The sequence below is a fragment of the Eumetopias jubatus genome, unplaced genomic scaffold (genome assembly GCF_037043125.1).
Source record: "Eumetopias jubatus isolate StellerSeaLion01/CBP00866 unplaced genomic scaffold, mEumJub1_p1.0 scaffold_1, whole genome shotgun sequence".
Classification (NCBI taxonomy): Eukaryota; Metazoa; Chordata; class Mammalia; order Carnivora; family Otariidae; genus Eumetopias; species Eumetopias jubatus.
The window spans coordinates 112,191,858-112,213,465 of NW_028274807.1; the positions used below are offsets into that span (position 1 = coordinate 112,191,858).

Below are 21,608 nucleotides of genomic sequence, written 5' to 3' on the forward strand. Positions count from 1 at the left end.
CAATAGGATCCAGCGGTACATTAAAAGGATTACTCACCATGACCAAGTGGGATTTATCCCTGGACTGCAAGCCTGGTTCAACATCTGCAAATCAATCAACGTGATACAATACATTAACAAAAGAAAGAACAAGAATCATATGATCCTCTCAATAGATGCAGAAAAAGCATTTGACAAAGTACAGCATCCTTTCTTGATCAAAACTCTTCAGAGTATAGGGATAGAGGGTACATACCTCAACATCATAAAAGCCATCTATGAAAAACCTACAGCGAATATCATTCTCAATGGGGAAAAGCTGAGAGCTTTTCCTCTAAGGTCAGGAACGCGGCAGGGATGTCCACTATCACCACTGCTATTCAACATAGTATTAGAAGTCCTAGCCACAGCAATCAGACAACAAAAAGAAATCAAAGGCATCCAAATCGGTAAAGAGGAAGTCAAACTCTCACTCTTTGCAGATGATATGATACTGTATGTGGAAAACCCAAAAGACTCCACCCCAAAACTGCTAGAACTCATACAGGAATTCAGTAAAGTAGCAGGATATAAAATCAATGCCCAGAAATCAGTGGCATTCCTATACACCAACAACAAGACAGAAGAGAGACAAATCAAGGAGTCGATCCCGTTTACAATTGCACCCAAAACCATAAGATACCTAGGAATAAATTTAACCAAAGAGGCAAAGGATATGCACTCAGAAAACTATAAAATACTCATGAAAGAAATTGAAGAAGACACAAAGAAATGGAAAAACGTTCCATGCTCATGGATCGGAAGAACAAACATTGTGAAGATGTCAATGCTACCTAGAGCAATCTACACATTCAATGCAATCCCCATCAAAATACCATCCACTTTTTTCAAAGAAATGGAACAAATAATCCTAAAATTTGTATGGAACCAGAAGAGACCCCGAATAGCCAGAGGAATGTTGAAAAAGAAAAGCAAAGCTGGCAGCATCACAATTCCGGACTTCCAGCTCTATTACAAAGCTGTCATCATCAAGGCAGTATGGTACTGGCACAAAAACAGACACATAGATCAATGGAACAGAATCGAGAGCCCAGAAGTGGACCCTCAACTCTACGGTCAACTTATCTTCGACAAAGCAGGAAAGAATGTCCAATGGAAAAAAGACAGTCTCTTCAACAAATGGTGTTGGGAAAATTGGACAGCCACATGCAGAAGAATGAAACTGGACCATTTCCTTATACCACACACAAAAAGAGACTCCAAATGGTTGAAAGACCTAAATGTGAGACAGGAGTCCATGAAAATCCTAAAGGAGAACACAGGTAGCAACCTCTTCGACCTCAGCCGCAGCAACTTCTTCCTAGAAACATCGCCAAAGGCAAGGGAAGCAAGGGCAAAAATGAACTATTGCGATTTCATCAGGATAAAAAGCTTTTGCACAGCAAAAGAAACAGTCCACAAAACCAAAAGACAACCGACAGAATGGGAGAAAATATTTGCAAATGACATATCAGATAAAGGGCTAGTATCCAAAATCTATAAAGAACTTATCCAACTCAACACCCAAAGAACAAATAATCCAATCAAGAAATGGGCAGAAGACATGAACAGACATTTTTCCAAAGAAGACATCCAAATGGCCAACAGACAATAGCTCAACATCGCTCGGCATCAGGGAAATCCAAATCAAAACCTCCATGAGATATCACCTCACACCAGTCAGAATGGCTAAATTTAACAAGTCAGGAAACGACAGATGTTGGCGGGGATGCAGAAAAAGGGCAACCCTCCTACACTGTTGGTGGGAATGCAAGCTGGTGCAACCACTCTGGAAAACAGTATGGAGGTTCCTCAAACAGTTGAAAATAGAGCTACCATACGATCCAGCAATTGCACTACCGGGTATTTACCACAAAGATACAAATGTAGGGACCCGAAGGGGTATGTGCACCCCAATGTTTATAGCAGCAATGTCCACAATAGCCAAACTGTGGAAAGAGCCAAGATGTCCATCGACAGATGAATGGCTAAAGAAGAAGTGGTATATATACACAATGGAATATTATGCAGCCATCAAAAGGAATGAGATCTTGCCATTTGCAACGACGTGGATGGAACTGGAGGGTGTTATGCTGAGTGAAATAAGTCAATCAGAGAAAGACATGTATCATATGACCTCACTGATATGAGAAATTCTTAATCTCAGGAAACAAACTGAGTGTTGCTGGAGTGGTGGGGGGTGGGAGGGATGGGGTGGCTGGGTGATAGACATTGGGGAGGGTATGTGCTATGGTGAGCGTTGTGAATTGTGCAAGACTGTTGAATCACAGATCTGTACTTCTGAAACAAATAATGCAACATATGTTAAGAAAAAAGAAAAAGAAGAAGATAGCAGGAGGGGAAGAATGAAGGGGAGTAAGTCGGAGGGGGAGACGAACCAAGAGAGACAAACTGAGGGTTCTAGAGGGGAGGAGGGTGGGGGGATGGGTTAGTCTGGTGATGGGTATTAAAGAGGGCACATTCTGCGTGGAGCACTGGGTGTTATGCACAAACAATGAATCATGGAACACTACATCAAGGACTAATGATGTAATGTATGGTGATTAACATAACAATAAAAATAAAAAAAAAACCCAAGGACCCCCCCCCAAAAAAACTAATCTCAGATGTTACTACCTTTCCCCCCCTTCACTTGGCTCTATCCACAGTGGTCTCCTCGCCAGGATCCACTTCGACCTCAGGGCTTTTGTACACTTGCCATTCTCTCTGCCTGGAATCCTTTCCCCCCAAGTTCCCTACATGGCTCACACTCTCCACTGCCTTCACAACTTTACTCAGATGTCATCTTCTTGTTAAGGTCTTTTCTGACCACCCTGTTTGAAATGATATTCCCATCCCTAGTCTCTGGCACTCCTGCTTGCCCTTTTCTTGATTTATTTTAGCCATACTGATCACTACCTGACAAGCTATATATTTTTTTTATTGTTAATCTCCCCACAATAGAATGTAAGCTTTACAACGGCAAGGATTTTGAACTATCCCCTTCATGGATCCATCTCTCCCCAGCTCTTAGAACACTGCCTGGCGCATAAGAGGTGCTCAATAAATATTCAGCCAAAACTGTTGCTCTCCCTATCATCCTAAGGGTTCTAGTAAGTATGATTTTAGTTTGCTTCTATGTCCCTGGAAAAAAAATCCAATGACCAGACTTTGTGATGCACTTTGCTCAAAAACACTAGGGAAAAAAAAATCACGCTCACCAGGGGTGCCAAGAAATCTCTTTGGAACCCATCCTAGAATAAGATTTAGTTTCTAGGTTTGTTTTGTTTGAATCCAAAAGTGGATCCAAAGATCTCAATTTTTTTTAAAAAAAGTATGAATATAATATTACATTATTTATATAAAATAAGTTTTTATTCCCTTGAATTAAAAGTATATATATTATAGAATATTAATAATTTCTGGAGGACACTAACAAATTAATGTAAATACTTCTGGGATCAAGATTTAAGAGCTCATGAAACAGAACTCTTTGGGTACCAAGAGAGCAGACGTTACTTCTGCTTTCTGTACTATTTTGACAATTATGTCCCTATAACTGCTCTTTTTATTGTTAATGATGGCTCCGATTTATTGTCTACTCCTTCTATATCACTTGACACTGTGGTTTGTACACAAAATCTTGTTTAACCCTCATATTATTCTTCTAGGGAAGGCATAATTTTTTTTTTAAATTTCCATTTCACAGATGAGGAAGTTGAGACTTAAGAAAGTTAAGTGAGGGGCGCCTGAGTGGCTCAGTTGGTTGAGCATCTGCCTTTGGCTCAGGTCATGATCCCAGGGTCCTGGGATTGAGCCCCATGTTGGGTTCCCTGCTTCTCCCTCTGCTGCTTCCCCTGCTTGTGCTCTCTCTCTCACTCTGTCCCTGTCAAATAAAGAAATAAATAATTAAATAATTTTTAAAAAGGTTAAGTTGAATAGGGTTCTGCTGTTACCAATAGAAAGAGGTGACACCTCTTTCTTTATATTCCTTACCACCGTTGTCCGCATCATCTTTAACATAGTAGTATCAACAATTCCTCTCTCTCTCTCTCTCTCTCAAATAAATAAATAAATAAAATCATTAAAAAAGGGTGGGGGTGCCTGAGTGGCTCAGTTGGTTAAGCACCTGCCTTTGGCTCTGGTCATGATCTCAGTGTCCTGGGATTTAGCCATGAGTCAGGCTCCCTGCTCAGCAGGGCGTCTGCTTCTCCCTCTGCCCCTCTCCCCCTGCTTGTGCTGGCTCTCTCAAATAAATAAATAAACAGAATCTTTTGAAAAAAAAAAAACTGTGCCAAGATGCCTTCCCTTAATCCTTTCCTCATGTCATCCTAATTAGAAGGACCTGTGGCTCTTTTGATTCAGGGCAGTCATTTAAAAGCGATAATTCTTAAATCCTTGTTTCAAACTTCTTACACATAAAATCTTAATCAAGTTACCCAGATTCTTTTACCCATTTTCCTAAGCAGCAAGAGAGATACGAATTTATACCTGTTATTATTTTCCAGAGAGGTAGAAATCACAGAGATGAACTCTTGGAAGGAAAACTGTACCCGTGTTGCAACAGTAACCTCACCCACAGGGATGTCTTGTTTTTCTCCCCCATCAGCCTGTCCCTGTTTTTGTCTTTTTGTGCCCCCTGCAGTTGGAACAAAGCTTGGTGAATAGTGAGCACAAAATAGAGAATACTGAATGAAGGGTAGATACATAAAGTCAGGATACAGTACATTCTCTGCTATAGCATAAACTTCCTTGGTAGTTTTCTCTTTAACCTCCCTGTTCACCATTGGATGAAATTTGCCAGATTTGATTCCAACCCCACCCCCCACCCCAACTTCCTTCTTAAAAATATGCTCAGGGTTAAGGCTTTCTTTCTGTAATCCAGAGGAAAATGACTTATTTTAAAATGCAGTAAAAACACCGCATTCCTTTGGCACAGGATGAAGACCAGCTCAGCTCTTCAGCCCTGGATCATTGTCTATTGTTCTCCAAACAGTAAACCACTATTTCTCACCAGAGATTGCGGGCTGCAGTTCTGTCCGAGCCCTGGGCTTCTCATGAATATGAAGTGAAGGGCTCTGACCCAGAAAGTGGTAGGTAATCTCAAAAAGAAAAAAAAAAAGGGACAGGTAGGAAGAAAACTAGGCTTTATGTAATTCTACACTCTTGAAATCTCCTGCAGGTTCTGAGCAGGGTAAAATGGGGTCTCGGAAATGTGGAGGCTGCTTAAGTGGTCTGCTGATTCTGCTTGCACTTTGGAGCATAATTGTGAATATATTATTGTATTTCCCAAATGGGCAAACTTCCTATGCATCCAGCAATAAACTCACCAACTACGTGTGGTATTTTGAAGGAATCTGTTTCTCAGGTATCATGGTAAGTGTGACTTTGGAGACTTGGGGTTGCAGAAGGGGGTGTTTTACTAAGCATTGTCTTGTTCCTAGCAGAAATAATGAATAATGGAAAAATCATGCCACTAATCCTGGGTTTAGGATTTGGAAATGGGTGGGGGTAGAGGGACAGGTAGTCTGTGAGGGCTTGGGAGGGTGGCTTTGTCATCGGTAAGCTGCCCATTTATGTCACTTCAGCAGTGCAGGAAATTAGTCCTAATGAAAGTCTGTGGGTTGCTGGCTGGTCGAAATACTATGTCCTCATGAGCCCTGTGTGTTGGTTTAAGCTGTTTAATGTCCAGTGGCAGTGCTCTTTTCTAGAATACTTTCTATCTGCACTCATGATTTCTCTAGATTGGAGAGGTATCAAGACCGCGTGGAAAAAACAGAGATTTGGAGATTCAAATTTGTGTTCAAATACAAGCTCTGCCATTTGTGTCATGAGACCTTGAGGAAGCTCCTCAATGTCTTTGAGCCTCAGTGTCTTCATCTGAAAAATGGGAGTGATAGCATTTACTTTTTAGGGTAATTGTGGGGATTCAATAAAATCTCATGAAGGAAGTGCCCAGGACGGAGGCTGATATAGCCAGCGAATATTGTGATTATAAATACTTGTTGAAGAATGGGCCAGATCATCATTAAATAGTCTGATATTATACACCTCAGAATGGGGGATGTTTCTGAAAATGAAATCAAATTATTTACAGTCAGAATCCATGGATGTTTTCCTGATGTCTTTGTGCTCTTTAAAAACAAGCTGATAGTAAATCATGTTGGCAAGTCAGAGGAAAAAACACTTTTCCCGATCATATCATTTCTAAAAACAGCACATTGTGCACTACAAGCTTACTATACCACCGATGACATAAAAGAAAATGCATTGTAATTTATCTCTACATCTTCACGGGCGCTTAATTATTATAATATTTGAATAACTATGTTGAAAACAGTTTTCGTTTAGTTACTAATTTGCATATGAAGTTAGTCAACTTTAAAGTATTGATATCCAATGCTATTGAAGTTGCTATGTGATAGGTAGGTACATAATGAATTGTTTGGTTATTGTACTATAAGTGAATGCAAACCTTTTGGAGAAGATTTTGATATGCTATATTAAGATCCATGAAAATGTTTATGTCTTTTGACTTAGTAATCCTAAACCTGAGAATAAATTCTGAGCAAATAATCCATAATAAGGAAAGAGATGCATACATAGATATTTATGGCAGCATTATTCATAATAGTAAGTAATTAGTAGGAGCCCCCTAGCATAGAATTGGCCAAATAAATTGTGGTACATTCACTTTCTATGGTGATGAAAATGATAATTATGAAGATGTAATAACATGGAAAATGCATATTATTTTGTGTTAAGAAAAAAAGAAAAGATACAAAAATAGTGAATAAGTTACGATTACAATTATGCAAAATATACACATGTGGTAATATACTGGGAGTAAATACATAAAAACATGTGAGGGTGTGGGATTTGGGGTAATGTTCCTCCATTATGCTTGAGCCCTGTATTCCAGTTATAATTTTACAATGAAAAAAAAAGCAGTTTCTCTTTCAACACGAGCGATGCCTGTGTTTCTCTTAGGACACAGGACTCCAGGGTCTAGGTCTAATTATTTCTACTAATATTGTAATGAAGCCAGTTACTGTACCTGTTGCACTGTGCCTTCTCTCATCAGTTTCCCTCAATATGTCACTGTAGTCAATAGAAGGGTTGCAAGGCATTGATAAGATTAAACCAGAATCTACTAAAATCTGCGATAACTAATGGTGTTGAAAGGAGGAGAATATAAGACTCTTTGGCTTATATTCTGTGTAAAATTTAAAAGTTAGAAAAGAACCAGTTCTCTATTTTCCATTGTCAAAGGATTCTTGAAAAACATGATTGTTACTGCATCAAATCTTTTTAAGAGAAAGAAGAGGGATGTAGATAAATAAATAAGTAGACAAACAAAAGCTGACGAACTTGGAAACTGGAAATGTTGACTGCACATAGTAAAATAACAATGAACTCAGCTTCAAGATTCAGTCCTGAGCATTGGGAGTAAAGGCTAGGTGGAGAATTTGTCAGAAGCAATTCACGGTCCATACCTGCCCAAACTGGGAACTATTACAGTAAAGAAATCCACGTTCTTTTCAGAACTTCAGCCCTTTGCTTAAGATACCAAGAAAAGGAAGTAGAATACATTGAATTCTCCCAGTCTGTCGGCTTGATAGAGACAAAGCACACTTGAAAATTTGAACCTGAGATGACTTGAATGCTTGGGCAAATCAAATTGACTTTACTTTGAATTAAGACACGTAGTTTCAGATTAACCATGCCTCTCACCTGCATTCCCAGAGGGCAGTAAATGGAGAGAGGCTGGCAAACAGCAAAGTCTGGTGAATGATTTTCCTTTGACCTCTGCAACTGAGTCAGTGAGAAATGCAGGTTTGCTGTGTGGGGTGGTATTCCCATGTCCATACCATTTACTGCTTAATCATTAGCTTTTGATGCCATGCCAATAATAGCTAACATTTATCAATCACTTACTATAAATCAAGCACTATGTTCAAAATTTTGCATACATGACCTCCTAACAACCCAATGAGATGAGTTCGCAGCACCATTTTATAGGGAAGGACTCTCAAGCTCACACAGTTAGAAAATGGCAGCACTGGGATTCAAACCCAGGTCCACTTGACCCCAGAGTCCCTGCTCTGAATCACTGTGCTCTGATTATGACTAGTATTTCATTTCTGATATTTCCTCTCTTCCCTACTACAGATGCTTATAGTAGCAGCAGTTCTTCTTGTATTGGAGAATGATAGCAACTATAAATGTTGCCAGAGTGAAAACTGCAGCAAAAAATACATGGTAAGAGCAATAGTACTTTGAGGATGGTTGAGTGGTCTCTGGCTCTCTTTCCTCTCACTCAGAAACATGAATATATTGACATTATTGTCCCCTCTCCATGATCCTTTCAATTCAGAGCCCAAGAGTTTACTAAAAAAAAAAAAAAAAAAAAAAAATCGTCCATTTTGTTTATTGTCTTTCCTCCACCTTTGTCTTGCTGATGTTCTTCCCGAAGTTCAGGATTTAAAGACATGAAATTGGAAAATAATACTACCTTTTCCTAACTGGGTTTCTGTGAGTTTATTTTTTTTCCCTTTTCAACTTTGAGGACTGATTTACATTCAATAAATGGCATCCATTAAAATTGTACAATTCCATGAGTTTTGACAGCCAAATACACCCAAGCAACCACCATCACAATCAAGACACAGAACATTTCTATCACCCCTGAAAGATTAATCTTTGATCTGCTTTATGTCACTATAGATTAGCTTGTAGTCTATGTGAATAGAATCATGCAGAATTTTTCTTCTGTATCTGGCTTCTGTCACTCAGCATAATGATTAGATTTATCCATGTGTTGGGTATATGTGATGTACATTTTTTTAAACTGGGATTTTAAAAATAATTTAAATAGAATCAAGAGAGAATAATACAACCAAATTTTCTAAGCCTGTGCTCAGCAGGCAGGTGCTAGGCTCCTACATTTCCATCATTATCCTTTTCTTCAGGGTCATCATCTTTTAATCATATTTGCATAGCACTTTATAGTTTTTTTCACACTTACCCAGTGACTTAGATCATTGTTACTCATACTGATATGAATTACCTGTGGCTCAGAGAGAACGTGTGATGTATTAACTAAAAGGACTTTCCTGGAGGCCTGGTAGGCATATCTTGCAGCAGTGACTGCCCACCGTGGCTGCCTGTTGCAATCATCTGAGAGCTTGGAGTTGGGATCCCATCCCCAGACATCCTGAACTAGTTGGTCCAAGGGGCAACCAGATTTTAATGCGCAGCCAAGACGACATGTCCAGCTTTCTTTGACAGATGTGTTGGAAGACTAAATTAGCTGTTAAATTTAGAACTGTGCTTCTGGAGGAGAAGATTTGAAGATTTGAAAGACACTCTGTGCACGTGCACGCACGTGTGCTTTTTGGGTGTATGTATTTTCTTAACCAACCAACCAACTCAGACATCCCCAGGTAGCTGCTGGTATTATACGTACGGAAAAGCTTTCAAAATTGCCGAGTTGAAGCAATAGAGTCAGGTAAAGATTAACCTAAATGATATTCAGGGAATCTCTAGAAAACAAACGTATGTTCCATTAGGTTCATAATAAAAATAAATGTGTTCAATTTGCCTTGACTATTAGCATCTCCAGCACAAATGGATGCTGTAGACAGTGTGGAGTCTGGACAGAGTCTGATAATCAAATTGAATGAGATGACTGGTATCTCAAAGGGAAAAGCAGGAGGAAGGGAGAGGGGATTCTCTGAATTCCCTGCTTGGTTCTTTCAAGGTAGGGCTTTAGAATAGGGGTCCCAGTTCATATGCCCCCAGGAGCAATTACCTGATGGAAATGAAAGAACTGAGCCTGGTAGGCATTAGAGCAAGTCTCTGTTTAAGGAAGAGAGGGAGCCACTCCTCAAGTCCAGCCGATTGTTATCATGACAAAACTGGGCAGTGTTTCTCAGTTTTCAGTGGAAAGTAGAAATATGGAGCTTTTTGTACAACTTCTCAATTACAGCATGGCGGCAATTAATTCTCATTTAAATTAAATAAAGCACATCTTGAAGGCTAACTGTGAGTCTGCCCAGGTTTGGAGCTGCTGAAGCTCTGCAATGGAAATTGATTCACTTGACAGAGGAGAAAAAGTTTTCCCCAAAAGTTTCCTTTGCCCTCAACAAAAACACATCTCCGTAACTCATACTTTTTTTTTTCTACCAAAACACCTACTTTTTTTTCTTGTACACAGAGTTGTTCTCCTCTTATTTCTAGTAGTTTTACTTTCTTTTTTTTTTAGCAGTTTTAATTCCATATATTAGAATTCTTAACTCTTAGAAACTTAAATTTCTAGTGAAAACCAGGAAGTAAGCAATTGTGGAGTGTTATAGATGTCAACATCCTATTGATTGGCAAATTCATGAATATGCTATTTCCATAATTTCTAAAGCATACATTTTTACAAAACCAATTGCTATAAAAACTCCCTTGCCAAAATCTAGCACAGACTTCATAAGATTACTTGTCAAGGGCAGATAAAAATCTTAAAAGTCTTCTTCACAACTATTAGTAAAAAACTTTAGCCATCTGAATGGGTAGCCATAACTTGTTCCATCGGCCAGAAACACAATTTGGACTCTTTTATAAACTGGTGACTTTTGTATCAACGTACCTGGTATGTGGCTAAAATTTAAAAACAAAGGCCATACGATCTCTGTGTCTTTCTATATGCTTATTTATGTCTGTATATGTCTGTTACAGATGTGTGATATTTTTCTACCTCCAGATGGTATTACCAAAATAATTTATAAAATCTCTCAAAAAAAGTTCTATTCTAATTGACATAGAGATAAATGAATGCTCATATAAATTAAGTATTCCTAAATACAAAGACTAATCCAAAAAAAATTTCTATCAGGGTCTGAATATCAACCTTCAATTTGGCCAACTTCTGACCATACAGCCCCTTAAAAAAATTGTTTCAAATATTTAAACCAAATGACTTGAAACCAAAACCAAAACTTAACCATGGATGCAAGAGATGTCCCCAAGGAGGGTGCAAAAGATGCAGCCCTCCCAAGATCCAGAATCACTCCCAAAGTTAACAAAAGAAAGACTTAGACAACTCCTCCTGAAAGCTGGCGACAGTTGGTAGGATGCTAGCCACAGTGGGGTGCAGCCCAAATTTCTGTATGGCAGATTTTTGGGGGCTTACAACCTGACAGTTGGTTGCCTCCAAGAACTGACACTTGCATGCCCTGACAGGCAGAAAGCCAAGCCAATTTCTCAGAACACAAAAAAGAGACAAACAGGAAATTGATTAGCTGTCCCTGGGAGGGAAAGGATCAATAACCAATGGATAACTCAAAACCAAATTTTAACCAGAGTCACAATCCAAAGAACTAATTTTTATAAATGTTTTCCCCTGCCAATCTGAATCTGAAAAGGAAAAGACTCTTACCACCTACCCTGGACCAGTCCCCCACAGGCAGAGATCCAAGAAACTGACATGGCAAAAATTCTTCTGTGGCTTTTGTCACAGATCCAGGATCTCTAACCATAGCTCCTGGACCAAGCAAGGGGTTCCCAGCCAATGGTGCCCCCTGTTGGGTGCCAGATACTGTAGCGGAAAAAAAGTTTTATTTGACCCTCTTAGGGTTCCTGGCACTCAATCTGAAATTTAAACTGACAAAAACAGATTAGCAAGAGAAAGGGGTACACATTTTATTGAATTTTATGTATACATGGGAGCCTTCACAAGAGAATGAAGGCCTAAAGGAGTGACCAGAGTAGCAAGAAACAGCAATGAATTTGTAAAGAATTGGCAAGGGTGGGGGTTTGGGCTAGGGGTAGTAAATGGTGAAGAAGTAACTAGGAAGATAAGGTTGAGTTTAATGAAGTTTGTTTACATAGGTTTCTTGGTCCCAAATTCCCTGTCTCTGCTGATAAAAATGTCTTCCTTTTCCTCCTTGTACAGAGAGGGTAACTTTCACATGGGAGTTTTATGACCTGTTTCAGAGAAGAAGGGTGAAGGGGCTGGGAGGGGTCGGAGTGACCATCCTGTTTCTGCCATTTTCTCAAACTCCTTCAGTTTAAAATATTCAGTCTGCTAAGGTGCCATATTATGGGGGTGACCTGAACTCCATTAACTTCTTGTTTGCTATTCATTCTTCTGTGGAGTTTCATTTTCTGCCAAAATCCTGTGTGTTGTTAACCCTGGAAAACAACTATCTGCCAAATAGAGACGCTTGGAATAATAGATAAAAATTGTGATTATAGTTACACTTTTGAAATAATTTTTACATCCACTGTGTTCTTTAATTTTGAAACATCTCCGTTATGTAGGTACTATAATCATCTACATTATTTACAGTTTATAGAAAATGAAACTGACTCAGAGAGATTCTTATTCCTGCTTTATTTCGAGGCTCAATTGTGCAATGGTATCTACTCATTAGACTGTAATTTGTATATATACACAAATATATGTCCTATGCTATGGTTACCAGTTTCACCAAATGAAGAAATTCTTCGTTGATCTTTCCAGTGAACTGCTTAAGAGTGTATTTGGTAAACAAGGAGCTCAATCTTTTCAGAACATTCTTCTTCCTTTTTGGAAGATGGCATTGGTGAATAGGTAAATTTTCTTTGTAAAGTGTAACAGTCAATAATCTGTTAAAAAAAAAACGTAGCTTGTCTCATCCCCTGATGGGGCAACATTCTATTAAAATCAGTATGAGAAATATAATTTGAATGATCTTTTAATCAATGGGAAGATGCCAATGAAATAATATCAAATAGGAAAAAAGCAGAATTGTTCCTTTCTTCTTTGGGTTTTTAAATATTTTTTTTTTCTGATTTCCCATAATGAGCATGTATTAATGTTATAATCAGTAAAATAATGTTAAATTATTTGAGAGATATATAATGTGAGATCACTTTTGTTCCCCAAATCACAGGTTTGTTGTGCTCAGTTTTTCTGGTCTCAAGTTTTGAATTTATCATCAACTAACTTGGCTGTTCTACTCTCACTTGAAAGCAACATTTCTAAAACCAGATTAAGTTGTCTCCCAAACCAAACTACCCTTTTTGGCATCCCTATCTCTGTACCTTTCATTCTGGATTTTTTTTTTTTTTTTTTTTTTTTTTTTAGTCCATCTCTAGCTACTTATTTCCTCCCCAACGTCTTTTCCTCCAGGGCTTGTCTTTGTCACTGCAAGTTGAAATTGCCTTGACACAGAATCCTTGTTTTGGGCTCTCTCACTTCTGGCTGGCATGCCATCACCGCAGAGCCATCTTTCAAAATTATATATTGGTTCATGTCACTTCCTTACTCAAAAACCAAGTACATGGCTTGTTGGAAAAAGAGCTATTCTGGTTATTTATAAATTCAAAATGAGCTTGGTACATTTTGTGCCAGGAAGTAAGGAGGTGTTCAAAGAACGACAGGGATATCTCAAAGGGCTTGACTTGGCAGGAATTGACTTGACAGGATGTTCTCACTGGCCATATTTGGACCAAATGAGCATCTAAAAGAATAATAACAGTTATGAATGATAACACATTGAATTAGAAAATCCATACATATACAATAATAGAGAAAGAGAGAGATGGGAAATGGAAGTTTTTCTGTGCAGAAAAGTAATAAGGTATAAATGCAGAAGAAATGATAGAATGAGATAAGCAGCACCCTGCAACCTGTCATTGTGACAATTAGTAATCAATGGATATGAGGCTCATCAGTGGATGGTAAATCCATCGTTGAAATGTCTTTGGGGGATAGGATATTACACAGTCTCAAAATATTACCTCACCAATTATTTACTAATTGCAAAGTGGAAAATATATGTTTATAGACCTGAAGGACACCACCTTAACCAAGAGGTCAAGGACATCACCAATAGCAGTGAGAGGTCCCTAAGGTATTCATGCCCATCAGGTGTTCTTGCCAAAATGTTTAACCCAAGTCTAGTTGTGAGGAAGAAATCAGAGTAGCCCAGATTGTGGGGGACATTCTATAAGACAACTGACTGGGATTGTTCAAAAACAATTTAATATTCTAAAAAACAAAAAGGCAGTAAGACTAATGTAGATCAAAGGAAACTAAAGAGATGTAACCCTGTGCATAAACTCTCATTGGATTCTGTACAAAAAAGCAAAACACAGTTGCAGAATAATAGAATATCTTTATTTTGGGGAGATATGTGCTGATGGGTTTAGGAGTGAGATATCACAGTATCTACAACCTACTTTCAAGTGGTTCGGGAACAGAAATGTGTAAATAAATACATACATGTGCATGGATATATACATACACATACAGAGAGAGAGCAAGCAAAAATGATAAAATATTCACAGAAGATGAGTCTAGACAAAGACTATACAAAGATACATTGACTCTAGTATACTATACTGTATGTTCAACTTTTTGGTAGATTTGAAAAAAAAAATTAAGTGAAAGGTATGGGGGCGGGGGAAAGCTACTTGCCCTGAAGGATGAAGCCCACCCTCCTTGATCCAGCATTCAAAGTCACCTTCTGCCTGCATATACCAAGTTGCACTCACTTTGTAAGCAATGCTGAAGGCTGGATTGTGTCCAACAGCCCCATTTCCCCAACATTAGCAAACGTGTCAATCTGGTCTTCATGAACTTCTCTCTAATGCTTGGTGGGAACCCTCTCTTAGATCACACTAATCTATTTACCCTTACAACTCTGCTTGTACTGATCTGCCTGTGAACACTGCTCATTCTCTCTACTCCAAGGAAAACACCCTCTTCCCCATCAATCTTATCCTCACTTGAACATAAATATGGCCATGTAGGCTAACACCTGATATTTCCCCTCATATTCCTGTAAGTGAAGGTATTCACATATCATCTTCACAGGAGAAAAGCCAAGGTCCTAGCTTCTGATTCTTAGAGAACCCACCCAATGTAGAAAAGAACGCCTTTAGTAAATATAGATGGATTGGTCACACCCTTTCACTGCATTAATGTATGATCATTATTTTGATATTGAAATTCCAGAAGAAAGGAAGAAATGTAGTAAATTAACTAGGATCCTCTGTGGAATCCCAAACAAAAAGTCATTTTAAAAACTTATTTTAAAGATCAGGTGGGTTTGGATTAAATGTTTCTGTTTTTCTGTGGGCATTTACACAGACTGCATGCAGCAGATTTGGGTGAGTAGGGGAAGGTACCTATCTGAACATTTATCCACAATACCCCCTCGTCTCATTCGATGACACCAACCTCCTCCACCACCTTCTCCTCCTCCTCCTTCCTCTTCTTTTTTTTTTTTTCTGACCTCCTTCTTCTGTGTTTAATTTAGACACTACTGTCGATGATCTTTTCTGCCCTTGGAATTGCTTTCTCTGGATACTGCCTGGTCATATCTGCTCTGGGCCTCGTTCAGGGTCCCTACTGCCGCACACTGGATGGCTGGGAGTATGCCTTTGAAGGCACTGCAGGACGGTAAGGAATAATTCTCTAAATCAAGGGGCTCAGAAAGCCAGAAACACCTGGCTTCATGCTCATGCTCATTTTCCATGGTCACTTTGGGTTTCCATGTGGGTATGTTAGTGCAGAATTTTCCTATTAAATAATAGACCAATTTCTTCCTGCATAGATCTCTGTTTAGACGTTTTTCCTCTCTCTCTCTCTCTCTCTTTCTTTGGCCAGTCTTTTAATGTCATTTGCATTCACTATTTTGAGGTTGATGTGGAGATATCCAAGTGAAAGGTGTGTTTCTTCCAAACTTCAGAGCAAAGCTTCGTGGTTTCTGTGGCCTGGCAACTGCTGGAGCCTAGGACTTCAATGATTCTAACAACTCAGTTTTGTTGTGTGGCCAGTTTGGATTGTGCAGTCTGTTACAGCTGGGAAGGGGCTTGTCTGGGAGAGAATCCCAGTGCCCTTGGATGGTGTTACCCACTCTATACCATCAGGGACAACACAGAGATAGAAGCAGGTAGCGTGAGCGGCCAAGTTCAGAGTGAGATCCGGGGACACGACCAGGTGCAGGGGTTTGTGGGGGAACCAGGAGAAGATCTAGTGTGGACTGAAGAAGAGTCTAGGAAGGCAGCCTTACTTAGAGGGCTGGTCGTTCAGTTAGCTGTTGGGGAACCCAGTGCTGGATTGCAGAACACCTCACACTGGCACTGTACCTGCCACCATCTGCAGAGACAGCTCTAGAGGAAGCAGGGCCATCTAGAGATGCAGGAGACGTCCATTGAATCTCTCTTGATCTTGTCCTATGCTCAGAATTCTAATGGTATAAACAGAGGGAGTGTCTGTACCACTCCCTAAGGAAGTTACAGTCTCTTCTCAGTTCCCTATGACTGGCTCTGTTGTTCAAGACCCACATCTATTTGAAGTCTTTCATGCTCAGCTAGGCCTGGATTGCAAAACTTCTTTTGTGCCCATAGCCACCTTTGTCCTGAAGGTTCCACCAAGTGCCACGTGCTGCGAGCAGAGCTCTCTCTCAGGTCGGGAGAACCTAGAAAATAACCTCAGGCATTTCAGACCACTCCTGTGGGACTTTAGGGGCTCAGGAAAGGGGACCCTAATGAAAAAAACCCCACTAGGTGCAAAAAATGATTTTTTTGTGCCATCATCCCCAGACCCCCAAACCAAAGAAGATTTCCCTTTCAGTGCAAGAATCTGAGATTGCCCACATGCCTCTCCATTACTCTTTTTTTTAAATTTTTATTGTTATGTTAATCACCATACATTGCATTATTAGTTTTTGATGTAGTGTTCCATGATTCATTGTTTGTGTATAACACCCAGTGCTCCACGCAGAACGTGCCCTCTTTAATACCCATCACCAGGCTAACCCATCCTCCCACCACCGCCCCTCTAGAGCCCTCAGTTTGTTTTTCAGAGTCCATCGTCTTTCATGGTTCGTCTCCCCCTCCGATTTCCCCCCCTTCATTCTTCCCCTTCTGCTATCTTCTTCTTCTTTTTTTTTTTAAACACATATTGTATTATTTGTTTCAGAGGTACAGATTGAAAGTTGCCCTTGATATTTGTATTCACCTGACTCCAGCTACGGACAAATATTTGGGGGTAAAACATTAGAAGCCATGAAGGGAAGTTAAGTCTCTGGTCTCCTAGAGAAGTTTCCAAACCTTGGCAAATTCTGGGTGGAACAAGTGTTAATGTTAAAGTTCCACAAATCAGTTATTCATTTGTATGTTTTTCAACAAATATTTCTTGAGCATCTACTGGGCCCAGGCCTTGAATTAGGTGCTACAGAATCAAAGATAAGTCACACAGTTTTACTTCCCTCTAGGAGCTCACACGGACCTGACAGAACGTTCTGCTAAGATGGAGGTTTTGGAGTGAACATTGCCCTCATAGCACAGGCCTTCAATGCTTACACATCTGGGTTCACGTCTTCCAACTGCTACTTACAAACTGTATGACCTTAGGGGCACCTGGGTGCCTCAGTCGTTAAGCGTCTGCCTTCAGCTCAGGTCATGGTCCCAGGGTCCTGGGAACGAGCCTCACATCAGACTCCCTGCTCAGTGGGAAGCCTGCTTCTCCCTCTCCCACTCCCCCTGCTTGTGTTCCCTCTCTCGCTGTGTCTGTCTCTGTCAAACAAATAAATGAAATCTTTAAAAACAAAACAAAACCGTATGACCTTAAACAGATATCCCTGAGCCTCTGTAAATCATTTCCACCTCACAGAATTGACAATTAAATGGAAACAAAGCACAGATTAAGATTTAATAAATTTTTAGGATAAGCCAGATTTTATGATTAACATCATTACCAAGCATAGTGTTTTATGGCTCCATCTGCTGGGTAGTCAGTAGACTCAAGCACGGGCATGGCGACTGCTGGGGATCCTGAATCAGTTCCATTCAACAAGCATTTGTGGATCTTTGCAATGCGCCAGGCACTGCCTTAGGTCTTAGGTCTGGCTATTCAGGGGTGTAGAAATCACGGTAGGGCTCTCAGAGTACACAGCTTAGTGAGGGAATAGATACGGATACAGATAAGACAGACTTAAAAATATAAGGAAGTAAATGCTGTGATAGAGCTCTATATGGAGGCTGTGGAGGGAGTACCAGAAATAGCGTCTCCATTCCTTCCAGACCCTGCTAGTGCATTTACTACTCTGTGGTTTACAGGAAGAATAAATAAGCACCACAGTCCAGAAGAAAAATCAACACCATGGAGGTCATCTTGCTTTCAGGTGTTGGATGATCTGTGCAAAGCATGTACTGAGAAGTCTTGAGTGAGGATCTTGAAGGGATTAGCTTCCCTGGTGGCTGAGACTGAGTTCAGAGTATGAGGGTGTATGGAATGGGTCTAGGGAAATGGTAACAGGAAATTTTATCTGTATCAGGCTTTACAGGTTCCATAGCATTTTTACACACCTTTCACTGAATATTCCTAATAACCCCAGCATTCCATAAGTTAATCCCATTGTCCAAATAAGACTCTAGGGGTCAGAGATGTGAAGTCTCTTGTCCAAGATCCTACAGAACCAAGAGCTCCCTACTGAGTACTTTTGCCCCTTGAGACCTAAGTGCCTTTAGAAAGATCAGGAAATTCTCGGAGTCCTTCTGAGGGTCCCAGAGCATAGAGAGTAGGAACTACAGAAAGGGAGGAAAGAGAACTAAAAGAAGGGAATAGGAGAGAAACGGGGTAGGGTGGGGGGGGGTAGGGGAGAAGGAAAAACAAAGAGAAGAGGGAAGTCATGGTGGTGGTGTTCCCTGAAATGCAGAATTCACCGGTCCCACCACAGACACCAATGCTCCAGGCCACTTGCCCAGTAGGCTCTTTGCCTTAGCTGCCATCTCAGGAAAAAGCATATTGCTATTGACAAGGTATTTATGAACAACTCTGCCCTACAAATAGGTTTGATTATCTTTGTTTGGAGAATTCTCTGAGGAGACCAGTTTTCCATTTTGATATCATTGAACAAGAGTGTGACCCTTAGGAGAAGCACTGCGGGTCATGCTGGATCCGGAAGTGGGCAAATGTCAGTCGGGTAGATTCAGCGTGCTTTCAAGATCATCTTGGGGCGTGGTGGAATTCTCACAATCCAGTGCTAAACTAGACTGACGGAACCTTCCGAGTTTTTGCATCCCTACCTCATCACTTAAATTTTAGCAGCAGGAGAGCGCAGCAGTGTTCTAAAGGAGAGGTGCTCGCCCTGCGGACTCCAAACCAACCGCAGCGGCAGCGACACTGGGAATTTAGAAATGCAAAACCTCAAGCCTCATCCAGACCTTCTGGATCAGAAACTTGGTGGTGGGCGGTGGGGTGGGGGGTTCTCTGCAAGCTGCATTTTCACAAGCCCTCCAGATAATCCTGGAACCACTGTTTGAAAGGGCTTTGGGGACAGATTCTAGGAGTTTCTTTTCTTTTCTTTTTTAAGCAAAATAAGGCTTATAAGGGATTTATTTTTTTTTAAGATTTTATTTATTTATTTAAGAGAGAGCACAAATGGGGAGCAGCCAAGGGAGAGGTTGAGAAGCAGGCTCCCCGCTGAGCGGGAAGCCCAACACGGGACTTGATCCCAGGATGCTGGGATCATGGCCTGAGCGGAAGGCAGACGCCTAACCCACTGAGCCACCCAGGTGCCCCAAGTCTAGGAATTTCTAGAAGCATTTCACTTTGTTATTTCGCCACATGTGTGATTTTTTGTATCTAGCACAAGTTCAGCCTTGTCCCGGACAGCCCAGGCTAACTTCTGGACTTTTAGGGAATGAGCAGTCTTTACCTTTCTTGGTATTGACACGTGCTGCCTTTTATTACTAGTGAATCCTTCAGAATGTGTCTTCTCTTCTAACTGAATTAAAATTGTCTCTGAGGCAGGATCCCTGTTGAAAATAAGCATAGCCCAATGCTTTATGCATGCTATATACTCAATATATGTATTTGAATGGTTTTTTAAATGCTTTCATTCACATTTAATATTATGTATTTCAGTCATATATATTAATTTCCCAAACATACAAACATCTGTAGCCTTCTTACTTGGACCAAGTATTTTGACTTGGCCATGAGTCTTGTTGATTATATTCCTCCTCTCTCTCAGTTTCCTTACAGATTCCAGCATATGGACCGAGTGCCTGGAACCTGCACACATAGTGGAGTGGAACATCATTTTATTTTCTATTCTCATAGCTCTCAGTGCGCTTCAAGTGATTGTTTGCCTCATCAGAGTAGTCACTCAGTTATCCAAGATACTGTGTGGAACCTATTCGGTCATCATCCAGGTAGTAGATCACTAGTAGCACCTGTACCTCCTCCATTTTACCCCCCATTACCCAAGATTCAATGACTCTGGTTCAAAGGTTTTCAGCCTCCCATCTTTTTCTTTCCATTCCTACTGCCCTCAACTAATAGCTCAATTTTTTTTCAATATTCCAATGTGTCTGTTGGCTTGCCTAGGTGGATTGAATCAATGGAATAATTATAAAATCCGCACTCAGTCCTGAATGGTGAAAACAGCACAAGTGTTTTGAATGAGCCACAGTTAGGTGTTTTGTGTAGAAATAACTCAGAGCACAACGAAGTCTTACTATTTATTGAGAATTTCCCTGTTCATAAGATAATTGAAGGCTCACAACATTATCCCATTGAAATAATTTCTCTTCTGAATGCTGCTACATTAACCTAATATTCTTTATACTGAATCATTAGTAATTGGTTTTAAAGTAGAGAAAGATGTTTTTATCCCTCCCAAACTGCTTCTGCTTCATTTGCTAAAATACTAATGTTAATTTAGTTATGGTTGAAATTGCTAAAACTACCCAGCAAGTCCAGAGTGAAGAGAAATCATGAACGAGTTATCTTGTGTCTTATTTAACAAAAAATAATGTATACCCTTCCTAGTATTTTCAAGTAGATATTTTCCTAATTCATCATGTTTTGAATATGAACTATGAATTTAAGTTGCTACCTGGATCATGGATCATTAATCAAGCCAAATTTACTACTTTATTCATTTTCTTTTCCTTTTTTTATAGCCTGGAATCATTTGAATGACAACAAAAATATTTTCCACTATCAAGATGCCATCCATCTGTCTCATATCTACTGTATAGACCTTAACGCAATATTTAAATGATGGTGATTTCTCCATTTGGTGTTTTTTGAGCCTGCTTATAAAATTGATAGTCCTCCCTGAAAGTGCCAACTATGTCACCCTTCAATTTGGAATTTTTTTCTAAGCAATATGTGCCAGGATCTCTAGGAACATCCATATTCTTTGGTCAAACAAATCCATTTCCAATAATCTATACTATGGAACTAAATAAGAATAGAAGATAAAACTTTATGCAAATACAAATAATACAATATTATTTAATATTCTAGAAAATTAGAAGTACCCCAAAGTTAAACTTTAAGGGAAGGACTAAATCAAGAGTAGTACATTAGTTGTAATATTATATAGTCATTACAAATTATGATACACAGTCATTACAAATTATATTTTAAGATTATGAATACTGTTAGTTAAAAAAGCAGATTACAAATTTATGTTTACAGTATAAACATAACCATCCAAGATAAACACCAAATAATCAAAATTTAGGAGAAAAACTCAGTCTAGAAGGATTTACAGAAAAATGTCAACTGTCATTTGTCTGGATGATAG

The 21,608-nt window shown here is 39.6% G+C and overlaps 1 protein-coding gene across 1 annotated transcript; it reads left to right on the forward strand.

Annotated features, from left to right (window-relative positions):
* Nucleotides 1-5,217: 5,217 nt before the first annotated feature.
* On the forward strand, nt 5,218-21,077 carry TM4SF18 (transmembrane 4 L six family member 18). Its single transcript, XM_088023102.1, has 5 exons — nt 5,218-5,394; nt 8,191-8,280; nt 15,318-15,460; nt 20,054-20,223; nt 20,977-21,077. Exons 1-5 carry the CDS (start codon nt 5,218-5,220, stop codon nt 21,075-21,077), a joined length of 681 nt encoding a protein of 226 aa, XP_087879228.1.
* Nucleotides 21,078-21,608: the final 531 nt, after the last annotated feature.